The following is a 25781-nucleotide window of genomic DNA, read 5'->3' as shown; positions in this document are numbered from 1 at the left end:
GAGTGTCCCTTCTTGCAATTATTCCAAAGAAGGAGCCAGGGAAGTTCAGGTTCATCCACAACTTCTCCTGGCCTGAAGGTAGATTAGTGAATGGCGGGATTGTGTCGGATCTATGCACGGAGCAGTACGCCTCCTTCGATGCAGCTATCCGACTCATCCTCAGGGTGGGAAGAGGGGCCCTCCTGGCCAAAGTTGACATTGGGTTGGCCTTTAGGCTATTGCCGATTCATCCCACGCCATATCTGCTCTTGGGGTTTCGTTTCGAGGGGGGGGGGCGTTGTCTGCCAATGGACTGCTTGATTCCTTGCATGTATTTTGAACTCCTCAGTACCTTCTTGCACTGGGCAGTGGTCCACAGTGCTAGCTTGGATTCTGTGGTCCACTACCTGGATGATTTTCTGTTCATAGGGGCGGCAGGATCAGAAGATTACAGCATGCTGAAGGCAGCATTCAAATGGCTGGCTGCGGAATTCGGGGTCCTCCTGGCAGCAAATAAATCAAAAGGTCCCACCATGGCCCTCACCTTCTTGGGAATCGAGCTAGACACTGTGGGCATGGTGACCAGGCTCCCAGAGGCCAAAGTGCAGCACTTATAGGGCCGTATTTTCCAGGTGATCGGAACTAAAAAATCCACCCTTAAAGATATCCACTTACTGCTTGGGTCCCTCAATTTTGCATGTTGGGTACTGCCCATGGGCTGAGCTTTTTCAAGGAGATTAGTGTGCTGCTCCTTGGCCGGAATCATGGCAATGATTAGGGTCACACAGAATGTGACTTTGTTAGAGCTATTCCTTTTGCTCGTGGCATGCAACATGTGGCCAGATAGACCGTGCAACAAGAATATAGTTTTCTGGTGTGACAATATGGAAGAGGTGGAGGTGGTTAATCGGCAGTTGGTACATTGTTTGCAGGTCAATGCATTTAGTGAGAGAATTGGTATTGCGCTGTTTGCAGCTTAATCTATACATTTGAAAAATACTGAAGGGGTAACAATCTCAGCAACTAAATTGTTACTGTTGAGTGACTAAATAGAATTACTCAAATACGAAAAAAGTCACGAAGAAACCACGCTTGGATGGCATAAGTTTATTGTACTTCACGCTATATGAGCTTTCACCTCCAGTTTAACTGTGTTTGCTTGTCGGTTCCCTGACGAAGGACCAAAACGTGGCACGTCGGAACCTGCTACTTCTTTAAAGATAAGACTGAGCTATTTCGCTTGTACACTCTAGACTTGTATATGAAGCCAAGCATAGCTATTGTAGCTAGCAACATAACAGTTAAAGAGAATGTTTCAATCTAGAGTAAAATTGCTTTGAACACTGCAATGATTGTGTGGTGAGGCGGAACATATTGCCTTCATGTCTCTGAGCAGAGTTCTAATAGCTATATAAAATATTGACAACTGCTGAATTATTATTTACAAATATTTTTCATGTAGTGACTTTTTTCGTATTTGAGTAATCTATACATTCGGGCACAACATGTGCCGGGAGTGTAGACCTGTATTGCAGATGTCCTGTCTCAATTTCAATTTCAACAGTTTCGTCAATTGGCACCCTGTGCATGAGCCCAGGGTATGTAGATGCCAGAGCATTTATGGGACCTGGTCACGAAGAGCTCTGGGAGATGTTGACGTTATCGGTGGCCCCTGCCATCTGGACTCATTACAGTGCAGGCTATCGCAGAGTGTTCGCTTCTCTTAGTTGGGTGGGATGGACCTCTAGGCCGGTGTCGGAGGATCAGCTGGCTGCCTTTGTTTTGGAGTCCCTCAGGAAGGGCTTATCCCAGGGCGTAGTATCAGGGTGCTTGGTTGGATTCACCTTTTTCTGTAAGGCACTGGGGTGGACTTACCCGACCTCAGGTTTCCTAGTGCGCAAGATTCGCTGATCCCAATTATGCATGAGCTGCGGGTATGCCTGCTTCAGGCGTTGCCTGTTGTTCAAAGCTGCCTTTTCCCTAGCATTCTTTAGGGCCTTTCGTGTAAGAGATCTGCTGCTGCACCTGGCCGATTCACAAGGTGCTATAGACCTGTTGCAACAGCACATTCAGTTGGAGGAAAACAGTGTTCAGCTGCATATAGCAAGGTCAAAGATGGACCAGCTAGGTAGGGGGCAAGCAATAGTAATGCACCAAATAGAGGGTGGAGTCTCCTGTCCAGTGGCGCTACTGCGGGAGTTCCTGGTGGTTCGCCCGGAGTTGGGCCTGGCCCTCTTGGTTCATGCCAACAGAGTTCTCCTGACACAATGCCAGAAGTTTGGAGTTGGAATGAAGAAAGGGGGAGGGGGTACGGGAGGTAAAGCAGGCCTATCACAATCCCACTGTTATCTATGTGTCCTGAGGGGTAAGGAATTCTGCACTTGCAAAATTTCACCAGGAGTAATAATTGCACACTAACTATTTAATTCCTATAATCGAGTTTCCAAAACCTTCCTTTTGAACAGATAAATGGTCACAAAGACTCTTATCGCTATCAATCTTCATCTGTAAAAGTTTTACAGACAATAGCATTAAATCCAAAGAACATCTGTTAATAATCATGTTTCACTGAGTGACAAAAGTAGAGCTATCCAAAAACATCCTGCATCCGCCAACTGAATTCCCTATCAAAAGGCAATTTTTTACTCTTACTTTTTCTCCAAATAAATTCTCTCTTCTGCATGCACATCCACTAACCTTTCACAAAGCTCTGGAGTTGTTCAAACTAGTTAAATTGCAAGAGGATTGTGAAAAATTGCAAGAGGACCTTGCAAGACTGGGCTTCAAAATGGCAGATGACATTTAATTAAGCAAGTGCAAAGTGATGCATGTGGGGAAAACCCAAACTATAACTATGTGACGTAAGGTTCCAAATTAAGAGTCACTGCCTAGAAAAAGGATCTAGATGTCATAATGGAGGATGCATTGAAACCCTCAGCTCGGTGTGCAGCGGTGGCTAAAAAAGCAAATAGAACATTAGGCATTATCAAGAAAGGAATGGAAAACAAAGATGATGTTGTAATGCATTTGTATTGCTCCATGCTACGGCTGCACCTCAAATACTGTATGTAATTCTGTGTAAAATATAACAGAAAAAGAAAAAAATAACAGTGAAGGGTGTCAAAAATGATAAAAGGGATGAGGAAAGGCTATAGCGACTAGGACTCTTCAGTCTAGAGAAGAGATGACTAAATGCCACAAAAACCAAGCTTCTTTGGTTCCACAATGTCACGCAGTCAGCACCCATGGGCCTAACCCTACCCTCTGGTGCGACACTAAACGTTGAGAAGATCTTCAGAGTCCTATGAACCTCAAATATCCAAACTGCAAAACATTATTATTATTAAATTATAGTAATAAATAAGTTACACTTTTCCCAATCTTAATACACATGTGGATTTGAGAGGGGGGGGGGGATTTCTTGTTTTTCCATTAAGAATATATAGATGATTGTCGTAAGATATTATTTTCATGTGGTATATATTAGTTGTATATGAATTTGGGAGGGGGTGGGGGTTAAATCTTCTTGGTGTATGATATTGAAAATTTTTCAAGTGATGTTGTATTATATTTGGTTGATATTTACTGTACACTTGATGTAAGTTTAAAAATGAATAAAGAAATTATAAATCAAACTGCAAAACAAACAAACCTTTCTACAGTTTAAAGCAAGTGAGACTGATCAAACCTTACTTCCATAGCAACCACTTTGCAATTCTGGTTCAAACGCAACCCGACTATTGTAATTCTCTTTACAGGGGCATAGCCTCCACCCAAACTCTAATTGATTCAGAATACTGCAATCAGGCTGATATTTGGTTTAAAGTACAATCACGTCTCTGCATATTACTGCATGTTTCATTGGCTGCCTGTAAATGCCTGAATCTTGTTTAAACTTTCCTGCATTGTACACCATGCACTAAACACCAACTCACCGGAGCAGATAACCCACCTGTTCTCCACCTCCCTCTTCACCTCAACCTGGAACACCACCACCCACCAGCTGATTATTCCCTCATCCAAGGGAATGAAATACAAGCGAATATTCAACATCCTTTTCACATATGTTGCTACAAGAACCTGGAACACCCTTCCAACATCCATAAGAACTGAACTGAACCACCTCACCTCACCTTCAGGAAAAGACTGAAAACGTACCTACTTTCTTTACAGTTCAATAACTGCTCTCTCTTCATGACAATGTAACCATCCTCCACAATGTGATATAACTACTTTCCCTCTTGCAACAAAGTAACCTTCCTCTACAATGACTATTGTCTTGTAACTTTTTCCCTTCTTGTAACAGTGTAATTCCACTACAATGTGAAGTAACTACTTCTCCATGATGCTGCATGGGCCTCTCATCTTGTAAATTGCCTAAACCAGTACTGGATTAGTAAAATTAAGAAATCCTGATTAGATCTGATAGACGTGAGCTGGAGCTGAATGGAATGAGTAGATGTGAACTAGTAGGACTATGAAGCATCCAATTAAACTACTAGGTAGTAGATCTAAAAACAAACCAGAGAAAATATTTCCTCATTCAACATGTTGTTAAACTCTGCATACTATTAATTCTCTGCAGAGAATGACAGTTAGCTTATCAGGGTTTAAAAAAGATTTGGATAACTTCCTGAAAGAAAAGTTCATAAGCCCTTATTAAGATGGACTTGGAGAAATCCACTGCTTATTCCTGTTTTACGCTTTGGGAATTTGTCGGGTACTTGTGACCTGGGTTGGCCACTATTGGAAACAGGATACTGGGCTTGATGGACCTTTTGGTATTTCCCAGTATGGCAGTTCTTATGTGAGTCAAGTATAGAATAACCAACTATTGTGACATCACTGATGAGGCTGGCTCTTAGGCATTGAAGGAATGAGGCATTATGACATCACAATCTCAGCTTTGAAATGTTGCTACTCTTTGGGTTTCTGCCAGGTACTTGGGACCTGGGTTGGCCACTATTGGAAACAGGATACTGGTTTTGAAGGACCTTTGGTCTGTTCCAGTATGGCAACTTTTATGTTCTCAACCAGGTTATTCTTCTTGCTGAAATTGCTACTGCTGCTCCACTCATTGCTATATCATATGCATCAAAGGATGGCCTGATTAAATATTTTATACATTCCTCCCAGTTGTGGAGCTTTGAGAGAATGACGTCTGTGCTGCTATGGTCAGATGTACTGTAGTCACTAAATCCTAAACTTTCTTAAAGATTGCACAAAACACTGCAACAATTAGAATTGATAGGCAGCTATTCATGGGTTTAGCATTGCATTCTGAAACATTTTCTTGCCAATCATATCCAAAAAGCTTAAAATCCTTTCATGAAGATGAATTTGAATGTGTCTTTAAATTCGTCTCTCTCTTGACAGCAGATTCTACCGCTGACTGGTGTGGTAATTGTAATTGGTTGTGGTTAAGTTTGATTCCTGGGTTGTTGCACCGAAGCAGTGGTAATCCTGCTGATGAAGAGATGAAGGGACTCATGCAACCATTCAATTGCCAATACACATTGAACACAGATGTTGTCAGAGCCAGAAAAATCCTTTATCAAGTTTCAAGTTTATTTAAGATTTCATATACCACCCAATCAGCCTTCTAGGCGGTGTACAATGTCATAAAAACATGTATTGACTAAAACATATTTAAGATAACAGCACATCAATAAAAACAAACAGGAACAAAAGGCAAAAGGGCTAGAACTACAATGATCAAGTAGAGAGAAAGAAAACAAAAGGAAGGGTGGCAAAAAAAATAAAATAAAACTATGTAGCCCCGAAAAGGACATTTGGGTCTCGAAATGTTTTTAGCTTAGTCTTAAAATAGTGAAGAATTGATTATTCCCATAAATGGGCCAGAATATTATTCCAAAGAGATGGAGCGCTGACAGAGAAAATGGTAGACCTCATTGTGTTGATATATTTCAGAGACGGGATAGATAGAAAATTTTTAGCAGACGATCTTGAGTCTTAGAAGGACTATAGGGAACAAGAAGACAGGCAGGGAATAAGATGAATTACAAGGGATCTTCAAAAGGTTTCCGCACTTTTATTATTTTTTTTTTTTATATACTGCTTATTAAATATCTCAAAGCAAATTCACATAATCACCCTGTTTTGTGATACATTTTTCCCATGACATTCTACGATACACCCTTTAACCACTTCTTCCACCCAACCATTTCCTGCAAAAATATGAAAGTGCGGAAACTTTCTGAAGAACCTTCATAATTATCTAATAAGGCATTTTTATGTTGCTTTGCCATCACAGCCATCTTCTCGGTTCAATATTTCTCTTTCAAGAATATGCCAGTTCTGAATACAGAATGAGGCTCAGGAGGAGAGCGGGATCTTTTATCTTTAGGCTGTTTTGATAACAAAAGTGAAGATCGAGTAACCAACTTAGGCACATATATTGCTGTTCATTGAGGTGCCATCAGTTACTGAATGATTTATATACTTTATTCATTATGCGTCATTGGGGGAAAATCAAACAAAAACATTTTGATCAAGCCGTTTATTCAGTGGGATTACATTTGTTAGTGATGTTCATACAAGGATCTAATAGGATGGTATTAAATGGAGAAATTTTTTTTTATTCATTTAGTAATTTCATAACAAGTTCCTTAATCTTTGTTCTTTTTTAAAATAGTAAACAACCAATTCATGTTTACCAGATCCATTCTATTTTTACAGCCATGTCTACTCAAACCCTAGCCTCATCAGCCTTTCCTCATAGAAGAGCCATGCCATCCTCTATTTTCCTAGATTACTGTATATTGGCCTGCTGGTGTGGATGATTTGTTTTTAAGTTGCACAAATATGGCAATAAAGTTGAGTTTTTAAATCACTTAAGTATTTGTGTGCCCAATATTTGAGCACTCCCCACTGGCTTCCCATTCACGTCTGAATAAAATTTGGGTTTGGCAAGTTGAGCTTTGCTTGGTGAAAAGACCGTTTATTTACAAAATTGTTTCTTTATATCAATTACTCTCCAACCAGTATATATTTTTGGAGGTAACCTCAGTGAAATGTATATGGCAGATGAAATAAATAATGAGAGGCCGAGCCTTTTTAGTAGTGGTTCCAGAGCTGTGGAACAAACTGCTTGAGCATTTTCATAGGGGACTTAAAAACATGGTTGTTCCCCATGTAAAAAACCCACGCTCGACTCTAACATGCCCAGCAACTTTAGATCTGTCTCCAACCTACCCTTCATTTCCAAGATCCTGGGAAAAACAGTGTTAAACCAATTGCACTCCATTGACAAACAAGGAGCCCTAGCCACCTTCCAATCGAGATTCAGAAAATTCCACAGTACTGAAACCATTCTTGACATCGTTGACGACTCCTGGAAACTCATGGACAAGGGTGATATCCTTCTGGTGCTGCTGGATCTCAGCACGGTGCTCGGCACTTTTGACATCCCCTCCTTGTTGTAAGGCTCTCTGAAATTGGAATCCGAGACACTATGTTACGATGGTTCACCTCCTTCCTGAACAATAGATTCCTCAGCGTACTGCTCAATGATGAGCTATAAAAACTGAAACCGATTAAATACGGTGTTCCACAGGGGGCTCTGCTATCTCCCCTATTATTCAAGCTCTACATTAGACCTGTCCTAGACATAGCCCACAAATGCTAAATACAAATTCATTCTTTCGCAGATGACATCGAACTATACCTACTGCTAGGAGAAAACCAAACTGCCCAAATCACAAAAATCCTAAACTGCCTCTCAGAAATCAAAAACTGGATGTCCGTCAACAAATTTGCAACTAAACACCTACATAACAGAACACCTTTGGCTTCGCAAAGAATTCTGCAACCACATCTGTCCCTTGCTGCACTGGGACTTGATTACCATAACTGCAAAAGACCAAGTATGCAGCCTAGGAATACTCCGTGACTCCAACCTTTCGCTTTCCAACCATATCTCTCAGGTGGTATCGTCCTCATTTTACTACCTGTGACAACTCTGAATAATAAGGAATTATTTTTCAGAGTCTAGCTTCACCTAACTACTCTATACCTTAGTACTATCCCGTATGGATTACTGCAATGTGCTATTCAACGGTCTCACGGCGAAGAACGTACAATGTCTCCAGTGTGTGCAAAACACAGAAATCTGACTTCTAAAAAACCTCCGTGCCTATGATCCTGTCTCCCAGGCTCTATTGGCAGCTCACTGGCTGCCCATAGCCGAATGTTGTGTCTTCAAGAGCCTGATGCTTGACATTGCGCCGGACTACTTGATGACCAAGCTCCCTCTGTACGTGTTGAACAGGTCCCTCCACTCCCAGGATGAAATAAGCCTCAAATGCCCCCTGATCATGTCTTTCAACTGCAAACCGCCAAACAACGTTCCTACTCCCACTTCATATCGAGCCACAGGAATCGACTGCCCCCGCAGATCAGATCCCTTGAAGAACTCCTCAACTTTAGGAAAGCAATAAAAACAGACCTTTTCACCTAACTTCCCTGCCCATAATGAAACAATTAGAAAGAAATGTACATTGGTACTAGATCCCGCTATGTGTCACATTAGGATAAAAACTTGTTATCAAAAAACCTTGCACTGTAACTATGGCAAATTTAACCAGTAAACTGTATATTATGCATATTGGTATCAAATCCCTAATATGTGTCAAGTTAGGATAAAAACTTGTATCATAAAATTTGAACTGAATCTATGACAAATTGCAACCTGTTAACTGTACATTATGTATGTTTAACCTGTAATCCATTCTGAGCTCTTTGGGGAAAACGGGACAGAAAACAAATTATATAAATAAATAAAAATGTACAGGTTCTATAGGGAGTTTTCATCACTGCCAGTTAGGACATGAGTTGAGTTTTGGATGATAAAGATTGTGCATTTTGGTTATCATGAACTACTCCAAAGGCTTCTTTGAAGCTTGTAGGCAGCAACAAACAAAGTAACAAAGTAAATGACCTGAATGATGCATCCAGTCTGCCCAGAAGGTACATGCATTTTAAATTCATGATTAAATTGTCTTTTCTCTTTGATATTTCTGGGCCATAGACCGTAGAAGTCTGCCTGGTACTGTCCTTATATTCCAACTACTGGATTTGCCAAAGCTAACTCCAGCCTATCTAAACCATCCCAAATTACTGGAGGTCCCCTCAAATCCCTCCCCAGCCCATCCTAAACTGAATCGACACATACAGGACACAGACTGTGCAAGTTTGCCCAGTACTAGTCGTTCTTCAATTTATACCTATTATTTTCCGATTAGAGATCCTTTGTGTTCATCCCATGCTTTTTTGAATTCCGTCACCATTTTCCTCTCTACCACCTCCCTTGGGAGGTTATTCCAGGCATCAACCACACTTTCTCCGTGAAAAATAATTTCCTAACATTACTTAAGTCTACTACCCCACAACCTCAATTTATGCCCTCTAGTTTTCCCTTCTCTGGAAACGATCTGGTTTTATATTAATACCTTTCAAATATTTAAAAGTCTGTATCATATCTTCCCTATACATATTCAAGACTTCTCATACGTCCTTTGGTGCAAACCCCTCACCATCTTCAACTAACAACGATTAGGACATTGTTCCTTGCTTTCTCACCATATTGAAAGCCCCCATTTACCAAGTGCAAGAAAGGTACTCTTGGACTTCCCAGAACTAAGGGGTCCTTTTACAAGGCGCAGTAGCGGTTTAACATGCGAATACTGCACGTTAAATCGCCTGCCGCGCTAGTACCTTACGCCTCCATTGACGAGGCATTAGGATTTTAGGCTGCCGCGGGGGTTAGCGCGTGATGAAATGTCTGACGCGCTAACCCCCTTACGCCTTGATAAAAGAAGCTCTAAGTTTCCATACATTGCGATCCTGTTCATATGAAAGATACTTAAAATACTTAAATGACTTGACAGTTACCGACAAGCCCAATTAACTAGCTCATTGCCAAAAAACATGCTGTCCAAGTTAGACATTACTACTGAGAGTTCTTTATTTTATTAATCTCTTCATAATTATATGATTTTAGATTTTTATTTTTATTTTTTTGTATTTAGCTTTATTAGTGAATGTTTGCTTTAACATGAATTATTTTATGCATGTTATTTTACAAACTGCTTAGTTTTTGGGTGGGATACAAAGGAGTCCTTTTATTAAGGCGCGCTAACCATTGGCACGCGCTAAATGGCAAGGCATCAATTATATTCTATGAGCACCTTAGCATTTAGCACACCTTAATTTAAAAAAAAAAAAAATTTAAAAACAGAGATCTCCTTACATTTCATCACTGAGAAATATCTAAATTTCTTACTAAAACTCTAAAAAGCGCCTTTAAGTTTCTTTACAAGCAGGCATTAGCCTATTTTACCTGTTTGCGCACACTCTCCCGCAGAGTCTTCTCATCTTCAATCATGACAGCCATGTCTTTCTGTACAGTGGAAGCCAACACAACATCCAAGACATCTGCCTTGCTAGCCATTCTGCATATCATCTCATCATGAGAGAACACACAGTAACGGTTCAAGTGTCGATAATGATCCACACATTGGCGACCCATTGGCAGCTGTGCAAAAAAGGTAAAGATTTTAAAAACTTTTATAAAGAAAAGCTATATAAAACATAAGAGTCTTCTTCATTTTGGATGGTTACCAAGTCTTACTAAGTCTAATTAGAAAAAACTATATGGGATGCATTTTGTTCAAAGACCAATAAAAAAAAGTGTAAGATTTCCTCAAGAAAATCACTAATCTGTCTTCTAAATAAATAGCAGAGTGTACTAACCCAGTGGTCTAAACTCCAATTAAGTCTCTGCTTCCTTATAAGAGTCAGGAGAGCTTGACTTCTGTCATACTTCTGGCTGACTGGAGTTGCCCAACTATTATGAAAAATACACAACCACCAGGCTTCAGAGGACTTCTAGTCATCTCAGCTGAAAACATTTAGAAGTTGTCACAGAGAAATGTGCAACCTTCAAACCACTTCCGTCTTTCACTGAGTAATCATAATCTCATTGGACCAAAAGTAATAGGCAAAGCATATATGCCTCAATTCCACTACTCAAAATCATTTTCTTTTGCTTCTCTTCAGAAGCCCTCACATGCAAATGTATTGCCACCTGAATCCACCATCCCATGTATATTTTTAGACCAGCTCAATTCTTATTTCGTTTCTACTCTTTGGTAATAGCAAATATGGCTAACAAGTCCTTTTCATATTACCACTAGTCTTCTTCAGGTGTATACTCTGTAATCTTTCATAAAAGATTACGGGTTTTTTTCTCTGTTTCTAAATCACAGGAAGTGAGGTTATTTGCCTTTATTGGGTACTCTATAGACAAAATAATGCAATCAGTCACACATACATGGGTGATGTCATTCAAAATGCCTCCAAGTTGATCCAGTCTCCCAGAGCTCAGAAGAACTCTGAGAATCTGAGTACATCTTCCTGTATGACTGTTGCTCCTCATCTTTAGGCTGTTACATAGTTTTGACAACTTCTACTGAAGGGGGAGGTAGGAGGGATGGTGTGGCTGATTATCTTGCTGCCATAGAGAAACCCTGTTACAAGTTAAGAAACCTTACATTCTCCATGGACAATCAGCCACACATACAAGTGATTGCAAGCTGAGTATACAAGGGTATTTGATTTCCTTCAGGAGACTCTTAAAACCAGGGCGTAAATACTGTGGTAGGTAGAAGTCAATAAGGAAGTTAGAAGATACAACTAAAAGCTCAGTTGGAAACTTTCAAAAGAGGAAAGCCCAATTGGAGACTTTCAAAATAGAATATGTAGAGATATCATACAAGATAAAAATACTTATAAAAGTAAATGATATCATGAACTATGTTATGCAAGAATTGAAAAAGAGGTATGAGAAACATTTATATAGTAACATGGTAAATAACAGCAGATTAAAAACCTGCATGGTCTGCCCTACAGTCACATTCATTTGAATCAAGTAATTATTCATTTAACTTGCTAAGTTCCCCTATAAGATGTCTTTCCCTACCCCCGAGACAGGCAAGACTTGTACTCAGATGATATGAATGTGGAATAAGATATGCATACTTGTTCTTGATCCATCTTGTCTCACACGAATACAGACCGTAGAAGTCCATCCAACATCAGCTACACCACTCCACTGCTGGAGTCACCATCAAAGTTAACTCAAACCTGTCCCGATCTGTCTTGCCACATACTGGACAGAGACTCGTATAAGTCCATCCAGCATCAACTTCGCTTTCCCACTGCTGGGACTTTGATTTAAGTACCACTCCTGCACATCATAAACAAAGTGTCGTTTATGTCAGTCCTGTTAGTCTTTGGTCTGTCCCCCTTAGTTTTTATTACCATGTTTGTTGACATGTTTTCATATTGTAAACTGCCTAGAAGTATGATAAGCAGTATATCAAATTTTTAATAAACTTGAAACTTGATCTGTTGAGTTTAGTGTCGATACTATCCTCTTTCTAGTTAAGGATCAATTGTATCTATACCATGCATTTTTGAACTTGGTCGCAGTTTTTTGCATCCACCACCCTCTCCATGAAAAAGTATTTCCTGATGTTATTCCTAAGTCTACCATCCCACAACCTCAAATTATGTCCTCCAGTTTTAGTGCTTCTCCGTCTCTGGAAAAAGTTTGCTTGTAGATTACTACCATTCAAGCATTTAAACATCTATCATATCGCCTCTCTCTCTTCTTTCCTCAAGGATATACATACAGTATACAGGTATTTAAGCCTCTTCTCGTTCATTTCTCAGCACAATCCCAATATCATTTTCATCACCTTCCTTTGGACAACTTCAAGTCTTCTTTTAACCTTAGCAAGACACGGCCTCCATAAATTGTATACAATATCCCAAGTGGGGCCTCACCAATGACTTGTACATGGGCACTAACACCTTACTTTTTCTGCTACTAATGCCTCTCTTTGTGCAGCCCAGCATCCTTCTGGCTATGGCCACCGTTTTGTCACATTGTTTTGCAGACTTGAGATCCTCCAACACTATCATGTCAAGGTCTCTCTCCCAGTCCGTGCATATCAGCTTCTCACCCCCTAGCATAAACAGCTCCTCAGATGCATCACACTGCACTTCTTTGCATTAGATTTTGACTGCCAAATCATAAGACCGTTCTTTCAACTTTTGCAGATTTCATGTTTTCTATTCCCTCCAATGAGTCCACTCTGTTGCAAATCTTCATGTCATCTACTTGTTTGGATTTCCTACAAGAAATACTAGTTTGAAATTGGTGCATGTGATTTAAAAAAAACCCTGAAAGGTTGCAGATAAGAACGCTTGAGAAATTACCATTATACAAACTGATGAAAAACTGAGTGAGCCTGACACCCCAGCTCTGCATGCTTCTAACCAAGATACCAGGTTGAGAATCTACTGTAAAAATGCCACTGAAGTACAGTGTCCTAAGTACGTACGCACTGACTGACACACATGAAACCTCAGAACAGAAGCAACTAAGGTAGTCCAGGGAAGAAGAGCCACCAAAATTGCACCAAAGAAAATTTATCAGAGCCAGACCCAACTTGGCCAAGTTTCAGCAAAAGCCTTTGTCAAAGTCATTAATTTTTTCCAACAGTGCTTTACACACATCATTCACATATAAAGTCTGACTGCCAAAGAACCAACAACATCTTTAAGTTTAAGTTGAGAACAGTTATTAAAATAAGGGGGGGAGGGGGAGTTGGGTCAGGAAGCAATCCAGGGTAGGATAGTCAGGTTGAGGGGTGAGAAAGGGGTGTCGCTAAACACGCACTCATCTCAAACAACCCTTCTATGTTGCCCCAGACCTAGTGAAAAGTTTCCCACACCATGTGTGATAATTATTTTCTCCCTGAGCATGGCCATGGAATATCTAATGACTGCTTTAATGTGAATTTTAATTAAATGCTACAATAATGGTTTCAGTGCGAGTTAATATCCATGTTGAAACCATTTGAGCACCGATTGGCCAGTAAAACCTGTGGCAAAAACCAGGTTAAAGCAACAATAATGCTTTGTGTATCGGCTCCGCAAGAGAACTGGGATGTATGATTCCAAGTCTTTCTTTTTTTTTTTGTAAATCTTTATACATTTTTTATTCTTACATCAAGTGAATTATAAATAATAAAACAATTTTCACAAATCACTTGTAATTACAATCATATATTCTTATAAGATAAAAATAAATACCCCCCTCTTTATCAATATTCCCATGGCCATATGATACATATTTCCCATCCCAACCCAAATATAAACTACCCATGTGCTTAAGATATCTGATCATTAGAGTAAATAGTCAATGGTCCCCATATTTTTTTAAAATTATGAAAATTCCCTTGTTGTAACGCTATCATCTTTTCCATCTTATATATGTGGCAAACTGAATTCCACCAAAATGTATAATTTAACTTAGTATAATCTCAGAGACGAAATAGCGGAGTTACTCAGGCATATATGCAACCTATCCTTGAGAACAGGGATAATCCCGGAAGACTGGAGGATAGCAAATGTTACACCAATCTTCAAAAAAGGATCGAGAGGCGACCCAGGGAACTATAGACCGGTGAGCTTGACCTCAGTTCCGGGGAAGATGGTCGCATCAATGATCAGGGAAGGTATCAATGAGCATATAGAAAAAAACAAACTGATGAGAACAAGCCAGCACGGATTCCGTAAAGGACGATTGTGCCAAACGAATCTACTGCATTTCTTTGAGGGGATAAGCAAACATTTGGACCAAGGTAACCCTATTGACATAGTATATCTAGATTTCCAAAAAGCCTTTGACAAGGTACCCCATGAGCGCCTGCTGAAGAAACTGTGGAACCACGGGGTGGAAGGGGACGTCCATAGATGGATCCAAAATTGGCTGGCGGATAGGAAGCAGAGGGTAGTAGTAAAAGGACACTACTCTGACTGGAAAGGGGTCACGAGTGGTGTCCCACAGGGGTCTGTGCTGGGACTGCTGCTGTTCAATATATTCATTAACGATCTGGAAATGGGCATGAAGTGTGAAGTTATCAAGTTCGCGGACGATACAAAACTCTCCAAAAGAGTAGAAACTGTTGAGGAATGCAAAGAATTACAGAGCGACCTGAACAAACTGTGTGAATGGGCAAAAAGATGGCAGATGAGCTTCAACGTGGAGAAATGTAAGGTCTTGCACATGGGGAAAGGGAACCCCATGTACAGCTATATGATGGGAGGAAGGGTGCTGGGGAAAGGCACCCTAGAAAAAGACCTGGGGGTTTTGGTGGATACAACAATGAAACCAGCGGCGCAATGTGCAGCGGCCTCAAAGAAAGCAAACAGAATGCTGGGCATTATCAAAAAAGGTATCACTACCAAAACGAAGGAAGTTATCCTGCCATTCTATCGAGCAATGGTGCGACCACATCTGGAATACTGTGTCCAATACTGGTCACCGTACCTTAAGAAAGACATGGCGATGCTTGAGAGGGTCCAGAAGAGAGCAACTAGGATGATAAAAGGAATGGAGAACCTTTCATATTCCGAAAGGTTAGACAAACTGGGGCTCTTTACCCTGGAAAAGCGGAGACTGAGAGGAGACATGATACAGACGTATAAAATCATGAAAGGCATAGAGAAGGTGGATAGGGGCAGATTCTTCAGACTAGCGGGGACATCAAAAACAAGAGGTCATTCAGAAAAACTGAGAGGGGACAGATTCAAAACGAATGCAAGGAAGTTTTTCTTCACTCAGAGGGTGGTGGACACCTGGAACACGCTTCCAAATGAAGTAATAGGACAGAGTACAATACTGGGTTTCAAAATGGGGCTGGATGACTTCCTGGAAGCGAAGGGAATTACTGGGTATAGATAGAAGGTTACTCTACAGGTCATAAGCGAAAAGCATATGACAGTTTTAGGGTATGAGCACTATCAGGTCTTGGACCTGAGGGGCCGACGCGTGAGCGGACTGCCGGGCTCGATGGACCTCCGGTCTGACCTGACAGGGGCAATTCTTATGTTCTTATGTTATGAGTAATTTGTTGCATGGCGACCCCTGTCAATATTAATAATAACTTGTTGTTATTTGCAGAAATCGGACTCTGAGCTCTCATTGCTGTACCAAATAATATAGTGTCATAAGAGAGTCCTACATGATTTTCTAATAATTTATTAATTTGGGGCCAAATTAGTTTCCAAAAGGCATTTACACATGGACAGAAGTCTTTCTGAAATTATCAGTTGGCTTAAGAATCTAGTGGAGTGCATCCAATTAATCAAGACAAGGTGTCCTCCAATTTGAGTAGCTGGTACCATCCACAGAATTGTAGATAGGGAAGAGTAGAAATACTAGATTTATTGTATCTTGAAGTTCTGGAGAAATCTGACTGGACTGGGAAATATGGCCACAAGGATGGGTATTTAATTTTTTTTTTTTTAAGGAATGAGCATAACACTTATGTTGGATGATCTTTCTGAGACCAGCATGAACTTAGATACCACAAGCATCAATGTTCATACGGAGACTCTGTATTAAAAATGGAAGCTGTTTGCAATGTTATGCTGAGAGCATGATTTTAAATGAGATGTAATCTGAGTCTTAGCCCAAAATCAGCACAGGGATTTCAGCTTATGTAATCACCTTAGTTATTTTGTTGATTTGGCTTTCTTTTCTTTTTTTTTAAATATAACAATCATAGTGAGTGCTCCCTGGTACCAGAAGTAGAAAGATGAAGCTATTCTATCTGATCCACAAAAAATAATTTTACTGCTTTGTACACTAAGGGCTGCAGTGTAATACTTGAGATAGGCCTCTTCACCTTCAGGCAACTTCCACAAGAAGAATTACACCAGTGTGGGAGAAAATCTGAGGGGTTTCCACCACCCCAATGTTACTGATAAGCTTGTATGTGCGCATAATTAAATGTCTATAGGATATGGACCATTTTTGCAAGTTCTACCACCAAGCATATAACAATTCTCACATTGGTTATGATCAGAGCAGGGGACCTTCATTAACCAAGCAGGTGTGGTATCCTCTGCCTAACTGCACCATTTGGTAATAGAGCCAAAAAAACACACAAGCTTATTCCTGCTATTCTTCTGCTCCCACTCTCAGCACAGTACTTGTGGTGGAAGAATATTAGCAACATCTGAACACAATGTTAATAAAGGAGAAATTACCTGCTAATTGGTTTTCCTTTATTCTCTTCTAGACCAGCACAGATGGCTATTATGCACTCCTACCAGCAAATGGAGACTGAGAACCACTGAGCTTCAACTTAGACTATAAGTGGGCTAAGCAGTCCCCTGGAAGCCAAGCAGATGTCCCTCCAAGGAAAAGGAAAGAACTACTGAACACCTCTCAAAAAACCCTATGTTACCTGAGCTGCTGTGCCTAACCTGGTCAATTCCAGTCTGGACATCCCTCCATAAAGCATTCCTGACTACATAAGTGACCACTTGATGTGTTCCATACAGAAGTAATTTGCAAAAATACATCCTTGGTGAATCTGCCAAAAAAGCAGCATTGTCACTCATATGGCCAAATTACCATTCAACCTATGTTTGTTTGATTTTTAAACTCTGACCTAACAATCAGCCCCTTGCAGCTCAGACCAAACTGAAGTACAGACGAGAAACATAAGCAGTAAAGACAAAGAACAGGACTAAAGGAAAGCAAATTAGCAGGTAAGACCTAATTTCTCCTTCCATAGCAGCTTTTCTAGACTGGCACAAATGGGCAGTACCAAATGAAGTGTCTATCAAGAGCAGGACCCCCACAAATCTGACTCCAAAATTTCAGGCCTCAAAAGCGACATCCCAACAGGCATAAACATCCAGCCTGTAATGACATGCAAAGGAATGAAATGAAGACCAAACTGCCACCTGTAGCGCAATATGAGTACAACTTGTAAGTGCTATACGGTTAGGTATCTTTGGCAGGCTGATTATTATTATCATTACTACCTAGTATTACTGCTATGAATTTAGAAAAATATTTTAGCTTTTGTACGGCTGTGATCCTCTCCGATATCAACGGGATCTGACTTTATATATTACCTTTGCTGTTTTTAGAATTTCGTGCTAGGAGCCTCAATCCTGAAGAAATGAAATTGAAACATGGCATGTCGGTGGAGGTGCTCCCTTGACTTATTATAAAGATGTCTTTTTTTGCTAAATATTTTAAAAATTATATTCATCACAGTCTGTGTGTTTGCAAAAATAATTTTTAAAAAAGGATCTGGTATGATGCACGTAAAAGGTATTTGAGAGCCTGCTGAGGATTCTACACATACAAAAAAATGTTTAAATAAAACTAAGTTTGGATATATGTATAAGTGTTAAAAAGAAATCACATTAAGTTATTGACTGGGTGGCTGGTGTTTTATATTGATATTTAAGTTTTCCCAGTTGAACAAGTAGCCAAGAGTTCTTAAAAAAAATAGACAGAGAAGGAGGAGCAACATCACTCAAATATTTTTTTCACTCAGAGAATAGTTAAGCTCTGGAACGCATTGTCAGAGGTTGTGGTAAGAGCGGATAGCGCAGCTGGTTTTAAGAAAGGTTTGGACAATTTCCTAGAGGAAAAGTCCATAGTCTGTTATTGAGAAAGACATGGAGAAGCCACTGCGTACCCTAGATCAGTAGCATGGAATGTTGCTACTCTTTGGGTTTTGGCCAGGTACTAGTGACCTGGATTGGCCACTGTGAGAACAGGCTACTGGGTTTGATGGACCATTGGTCTGACCCAGAAAGGTTATTCTTATGTTCTTAAAAAGTAATCGCACATGCCCATAAAGTTTTTCTGGATTCTTCAAGGCTCTGAAAAAGTGTATCCAACTTGGAGCCATCAGGGATGATGTATGTGTGACTGCTTATTATATCTTGTTTGTCCATGGAGAAGACATTGCAAACTGCCTTGGAAGTGGGGAGAGAGAGAAGGTGCCACCTGTAAGGAATACATGTGATGAATGCAGAAGCATGTTTTTTTTTTTAATATGTGCAAAATCTGCACAGCAATGCTGTGATATTTCTGCTTTATATTGCACCTTGCAGATCACATACCCAGTCAACAGTGCAGAAGTTTACAGCCTCAGCAAAGTTGAAACCCTGGTTAAAGCCACTGTGATAGGCTCTCGGAAAGGTGATCACAAACTCTCCTGCACACTGATTGGTTCGATATATCTAGAGAAAAGAGGAAAAAATTAGATTAGAGAAAATATACAAGATGTAAAAATTGGTATAGGTAGTAGGTCTCATCCTGTTTTTCTCTAATCTTTTTATTAGATAAAAATAAAAATATGCTGAAAATAGGAGATAAAATCTCAGGACATGAAATTATGTTGACAATACTGAATTCAAATGACATCTGAACTCTCACCAATCAGAGAATGTGATACTTCTGGGGAAGAATGTTAAGGTAATGAGTATGGCTCAATTACATGAATATGAAACATGAAAAACAGGAGATGGAAAAGGCAAATGAGAGATACATACAGGCACTCCATGAGACATTAGTGTATTTGGGTTCATAATAGTGACAAGCTGATGAAGCAGGTCTGGCTGAGCAATAAACAGCTCTGGAGCTAGCTTCTTCATTACATCTTCTAGCTGTTCAGCCGCATACCCAGGGGCTCCATACCAGGTCTTTGGTTCTCCCCTACAAAGATCAACAAAGCAATCTAAATTATCACCACACACATCTGAATACACTATACTTACATGCTCTCTTTATACTTCATATCACTAGTTGTAGCACTTTCTCAAAACAGAATCAGATCTGGACACCGTCTAATGTGCTAACCGTGATGGAAGGGAGACCGTGGGTAGTTACTTTGAAACTGTTGAAGTATGCTCATAAAATGGATATCCTCCATGCTATTCAGGCATGCGGGTCTCTTACTTAGAACAACAAGCCTGTACTCTGTTTCCAGGATCATTGTACTTGAGTTTCAGCGCCACTGAGAGCTTTCGTTCCCCTTGTGTGCAGGCCTCCACAAAAAGCATGTTCAATTTGCCCTACCGTATCCCGCGAAATTGAAGATTTATTATGAGGGCAAAAAATCACCTTTGAGTCTCCTGAAGCGGCAGCAACATTTATCCAGCAAGCAGCAGTGCCCTCCACAAGTAACATTTAATGGTGATTGGACGGCCAGTCCTTAGATATTTGGGAGCAATAACTTTTGGAGAACCACATCGTACTGGTCCATGCAAATATTATTTCAGAGAGTTGGGGGTGTTGCTGGGGTGCATGGGTATGAGTGTGGATAGATGTAAGAGTAGTGCAGTTGAATGGGTTGCCACACTGGGTATTCCTTAGGCCAGGGGTGTCAAAGTCCCTCCTCGAGGGCCGGAATCCAGTCGGGTTTTTTGGATTTCCCCAATGAATATGCATTGAAAGCAGTGCATGCAAATAGATCTCATGCAGATTCATTGGGGAAATCCTGAAAACCCGACTGGATTCTGGCCCTCGAGGACCGACTTTGACACCTGTGCCTTAGGCTTTTAAGTGCATGGGAGGGCATTCTTGCTACTACTCCCCTAACAGTTGGGGGATGCACTCTCCTGGATGGACTGAGTTGGACCGGCTGGTTGGTACATAGGATGGCTGCTGCTGTGCCATTTTTTTTCTAGGGGGTGTGTTCCACTGAGACCGGTAGCACAGAGAACTGGTAGGCTGAATGGATCCCACAGTGCCATGATGAGCATTGCGGTCACCAGTGTACAGTCTCTGAGCAACATTTTCTATCTGACTTTTTGCAGTAAGAACTGTGAAGTATGTTGTATATTGAATGATGATTTTTCTGTACAGTTGTTGAAAAATCTAAAATGAATAAAGATTTAAAAAAAAAAAAAAAAAAAAAGAACTGTGAAGTATATGAGTGCCTGGTGTTCTACCCAATAAGGCTATTATGACCAACCCACTGGTAACATACTATTTCACTATGACCCTCAGGGGAGAAAAAAGGGGGTTGCTGGGCTACGAGGTGTGGTTGCATGTTATGGAGGATAGGAAAGTTCTTAATTGTACTTTGTGCTTGTATTTATCCCTTCTCTCCGTTACTATTATAACGATGCATTTTTCTCTGCTGTAGGACAGTGTGACGCATTTAAAGGTCATTAATTCTTTGTTAGAAAATAATGTGGGCCTTTCATATGATACTGTATTATTTGGTACATCAATGAGATTTAAAAGCCAAATTTCAGCGAATAATAATAAACTTCTATTAATATTAACAGGGGTTGCCATTCAGCAGATTACAGGAAATTGGAAAGATTATACTAAACTAAATTATACTTTCTGGTGGAATTTAGTATGCCATATTTATAAAATGGAAAGGGTGCTTGCTATACAGCAAGGTAATTATAATAAGTTTAAAAAGATTTGGGGGCCATTGATTATTTATTCTAATAATCAGACATCTTAAACACCTCAGTATTGGAAAAGATAGAGGGAGGTTGGGAGTAGGAATGATAATAATTGATAATTGTTAATTATTAGTATATGGGAGGGAAGGGTGGAATTCTTTTATATTTATGTATTTGGAAGATTACAAATAAGATTGTCAAGTGATTAATTAATATATTTCTGATGGATTGTTGTACACTTGTTGTAATTTTTGAAAACAAATAAAGATTTATTAAAAAAAAAAAATAAAGGTCATTTCTTGGTACTTAATTTTTGTATTCCATTTCCAATAATACATTTTGTCTTGCTATGTTTACCTGCCTGGTATATTGTTGAACTACATCTTTGATACTGTAATCTTAGAACAGATGAATTATTATTCCTGGGATCATTTTGAGGACTCGGGGGGCCTTCTTTGGGAGGATAGGAATTTTTGGATTGGGTCAGGGGTGGGTGGGGAGTAATGTCTTGCATTATGTTCAGAAATGGATGTTTGCAGTTGTGATTTTACTACTATTTCTGGTTGTATTATTCTGATATCAATAAAAATTGTTGAAACTTAAGGGGATTGGGGCTTGTATATCACCTTTTTGTTGTTTTACAACCACACTCAAAGCAGTTTACATACAGGTACCTCAAGCATTTTCCCTGACCCTAGACAAGTCTCTTAATCCTCCAGTACCCACCACTTTGAATATCAGTTTTGAAATGCCAAAGCCAGAAAAAGGCAGTATACAAGTCCCTCATTCTCTTTCCTTATCCGTCCCTTTAGGTTCACAATCTAACGTACCTGGGGCAGTGGAGGATTAAGTGACTTACTCAGGGTCACAGGGAGCACCACGGGGTTTGAATCTACAATCTCAGGGTGCTGAGGCTGGAGCTCTAACCACTACATCATAGTGTCCTCCTCAGTTTTAGATTATCTTATCACATTATATTAGATGTAATATTGGCATTTTCCCAGTTTTTAGAAAGTCTTAATAAAAGTAAGCAAGGAAATCAAATTTTAATATTTCAAGAAAGTTAACACACTTCTTGGGTTGCTACTACTGTATAGTGTCAGCAAGGCCTACCCCAATGAACACTGTACATGCCCCTCTTCATCTGAAACCAACATTACTATTTCACCCACAAATGAGGCCAACTGCCATGCAAGCACACACCAAGCAGGCAGATGAAAACTACTCCCAACATCGTTCTTTTTGGACCCCAGTTAGGTTGAATAAATTAGATAATTCTAGATCTAATAGATGCTGGCACTGTCACCTAGACATAGGAACATTAGATCATCTATTGTTTTACTGCCCTAGAATTCTGATTTTTTAGAAATCAATTTGGGGACAAATTAATAACATTTTAAATGCTGAGATTCCTTTAACATATGAAATAATAATTTGCAGTACTATTTTGTATATTAAAGATCCCCTAGATAAACATAAAAAACCGTCTCGTTTTAATTATGACAAGTACAGCTATACAATTGATTACACGAAACTTGAAAAACTGGGATCGTCTCAACTTTACATTTTGGTGAGCAAGTTTATGTCTAATATATAATGAATGCTGCTATATTAGGGAATAATGAAAATTTTAAATTAATTTGGGGCCCATTGACGTCCTTCGTAGAATCTCTATAGTTATGGTTTGTTATTTAATAATAAGCACATCCAGGGAGGGGGTGGGAGGTAAATAAGGTTGGAAAAATGGTTGGAAAGTTTTGGTGGGGGGAGGGGAGGGTATTACTAAGCATGAATATTTGAAAAATTTTAAGTGATGTCTATATTGTAAAATGATTAATTTACTCTGTATTTCACTTAAATTGTATATGTTTTAAAAATGAATAAAGAATATTTTAAAAAAACTACTCCCAAAATAAAACATGAATATAAATATCTGACATTTGCAAACAGTTTGAATTGAACAAAGCTAGAGAGAGTCAATCATAAAAATGACTGTGAAAGATAAGTAGAAACAAGAAATTACTGCACGATTACAGCTGTAACCAGAAACTCAACAGTAGTCTCTCACCAGTGCAGATAATTGATGGAGTAGCTCCAATGATCTTCAATATGCCAACAGAAAGATGAGAAACACATGCCCACATATAACCAGGGCAATTTCATGCCACATATATCTGCAGTTATGTGCGCAAGGACAGAGGGCTCCATTATAGGCATATTGTTCAAATTCCAACCACAATCAATATAATCCTAAAAAATAAAAACCAATGCGTGAAATTCTTAAACTGCATGCAACACAGCACTCGGTCATAGACTTCTGAAATTCAATATGTGTTATATCCTTTCCTACCCCTAAAAAAAGCAGTATAATGGGGCTTCTCCATAAATAGTAAAGAAATGCAGCCACTCTTAATGGTGAAGCCATTGATCGAGCCAATGTACCAGAGATCTCCTCCATCCTAGACTAATTTTGTGGACTTCTAAGCCTGCATAGGGATTCTCGTGCCACCACATATCCATCCCACCAATCAATTTATGTCATAGTGAAGCCAATAGTGTTCACAATGTTATAGGCAGTGAGGTTTTTTTTGCTCTTCACTATTTTCATTTGTCTGTCTCCCTCTTCCTTTTTTTTATTCCTTTTTTTATTTTAAAGAAGATGGAGGGAGGATAAATGTGGTTGCATTCCCCTGCTATCTACAGAGATGGTAAGGTTGCTTACCTGTAAGAGGTGTTCTCCGTAGACAGGGAAATGCAGCCACACTCAAAGGTGACGTCATCTGACGGAGCCTCGAGTGCTGGAGCAGTCCTTGAGCTTAGAGATGTCTGAAATTGAGTGCATAAGAACATAAGAGTTGCCTTACGGGGACAGACCAAAAGGTCCATCAAGCCCGGTATCCTGTTTCCAACAATGGCCAACCCAGGTCACAAATACCTGGCAAGATCCCAAGGAGTAAAAGAGATTTTATGCTGCTTATCCTAGGAATAAGCAGTGGATTTCCCCAAGCCATCTCAATAATGAACATAAGAACATAAAACTTTTGTTTTAGGAAATTATCCAAACCTTTTTTAAACCCTGCTAAGCTTACTGCTTTCACCACATCCTCCGGCAATGAATGCCAGAGTTTAATTACATGTTGAATGAAAGAAATATTTTTTCCCGTTTGTTTTAAATCTACTACTTAGTAGCTTAATCACAAGCTTCCTAGTCCTAGTATTTTGGGAAAAGAGTAAACATCTACCCACACTACCTCGGTATTCCTCCTCCCCCTAAGTCTATCATATAGCTAAAAGATCTAAGGTAGAGTTGAGAGGATGGTGGGTAGAAGAGTGTGACTGTAGCTACCTGACTACAGAGAACCCGTTACAGGTATGGAACCTCACTTTCTCCATAGCCTTACCAGGGAAATGCAGGCACACTCAAAGGCGAGTTCAAGCTGAGGGCTACCTACAAATAGTGTTTGTCAACTGGTGGACATAGAGCTTAAATGAGTGCAGATATATACAATAGTAGTATTTTTTTTTCTTTAAACTAAGCAAGCAGGTTACATAGAACTGCTTGTCCAAAAGCTGCATCATCTGCTAAAGAATTATCCAAACAGTATTGTTTAGTGAAGGTATGAATGGAGGCCCATGTTGCTGCTTTACAAATATTTTTTTCCAATAAATTGTTATTAAAGTTTTCCAATAAACCAGCAACAATCCAATCCACATACTGGTTAATAACAAAAACAAAAAAACTTTGGAATACCAAGTGACTACAACTGGAAAGGACAAAGTAACTAACACCTGTACTCCTATGCAACCATGATGAATATCATAAGACAGTGAAAACCCCCAACATTACTATCAATAACCCCCCATTCCCCCTTCTCCCCCAACTCCATCTAATGCTCCCACACAATACAAATATATCAAAACAATCAACCAGTAACCCATCAATTTCAGTACCTACTACAATATCCTCTCACCAGGCTCATTTGGTCTATTAGCCATCAATATTCTGTAAGATCAATACCCAATCTCAACGCCGAGTCTCATATAAACCTTTCTGGGTAGCTACAATGCATTCCTGGCTCACCAACTGTTTTAGACATACAGTCCACTCAGTGATGGATGGAGCCTCTGCCATTTTCCAGTGTCGTGCTATTAAGCATTTTGCTGCTGCCAACCCCTGATGGATCAAGCAACTTTGCATTCAACAGCCCCAACAAACAGCTCTGTGGTGTGAGGGGGCACAGTACTCTCAATCCAGCTGGAAAGAGTTTGCATTACTTTTATCCAAAAGGATCATAGTCTAATACAAATCCACCAGAAATAAAGGAAGGTCCCTCAGGATCCCCACACCACCACCACCACCAAGTATCAAGTACAGCTGGGAAAATCTTTTGAAGCCGGTCAGGTGTCAAATACTATCTGGACAAAACCTTGTATGCAATTTCCTGTACCAAAACACACGTAGAGGC

The 25781-nt window shown here is 39.8% G+C and overlaps 1 protein-coding gene across 3 annotated transcripts in view; it reads right to left on the bottom strand.

Moving 5' to 3' along the window:
• Positions 1-25781, bottom strand: part of KDM5B (lysine demethylase 5B) — a 136448-nt gene that overhangs the window by 42410 nt on the left and 68257 nt on the right. For all 3 annotated transcript variants that reach the window (XM_033917480.1, XM_033917478.1, XM_033917481.1), the window contains exons 12-15: positions 23384-23565; positions 19444-19606; positions 19012-19131; positions 10340-10534 (exon numbers count right to left, since the gene is read on the bottom strand). In XM_033917480.1, coding sequence (XP_033773371.1) covers positions 10340-10534; positions 19012-19131; positions 19444-19606; positions 23384-23565 — 660 coding nt within the window. The remainder of the gene's footprint in view (positions 1-10339; positions 10535-19011; positions 19132-19443; positions 19607-23383; positions 23566-25781) is intronic.

The sequence above is a fragment of the Geotrypetes seraphini genome, chromosome 13 (genome assembly GCF_902459505.1).
Source record: "Geotrypetes seraphini chromosome 13, aGeoSer1.1, whole genome shotgun sequence".
NCBI classification, from domain to species: Eukaryota; Metazoa; Chordata; class Amphibia; order Gymnophiona; family Dermophiidae; genus Geotrypetes; species Geotrypetes seraphini.
Note: the sequence above shows the minus strand (reverse complement) of the source record. Positions and strands in the feature narration are given on the sequence as shown.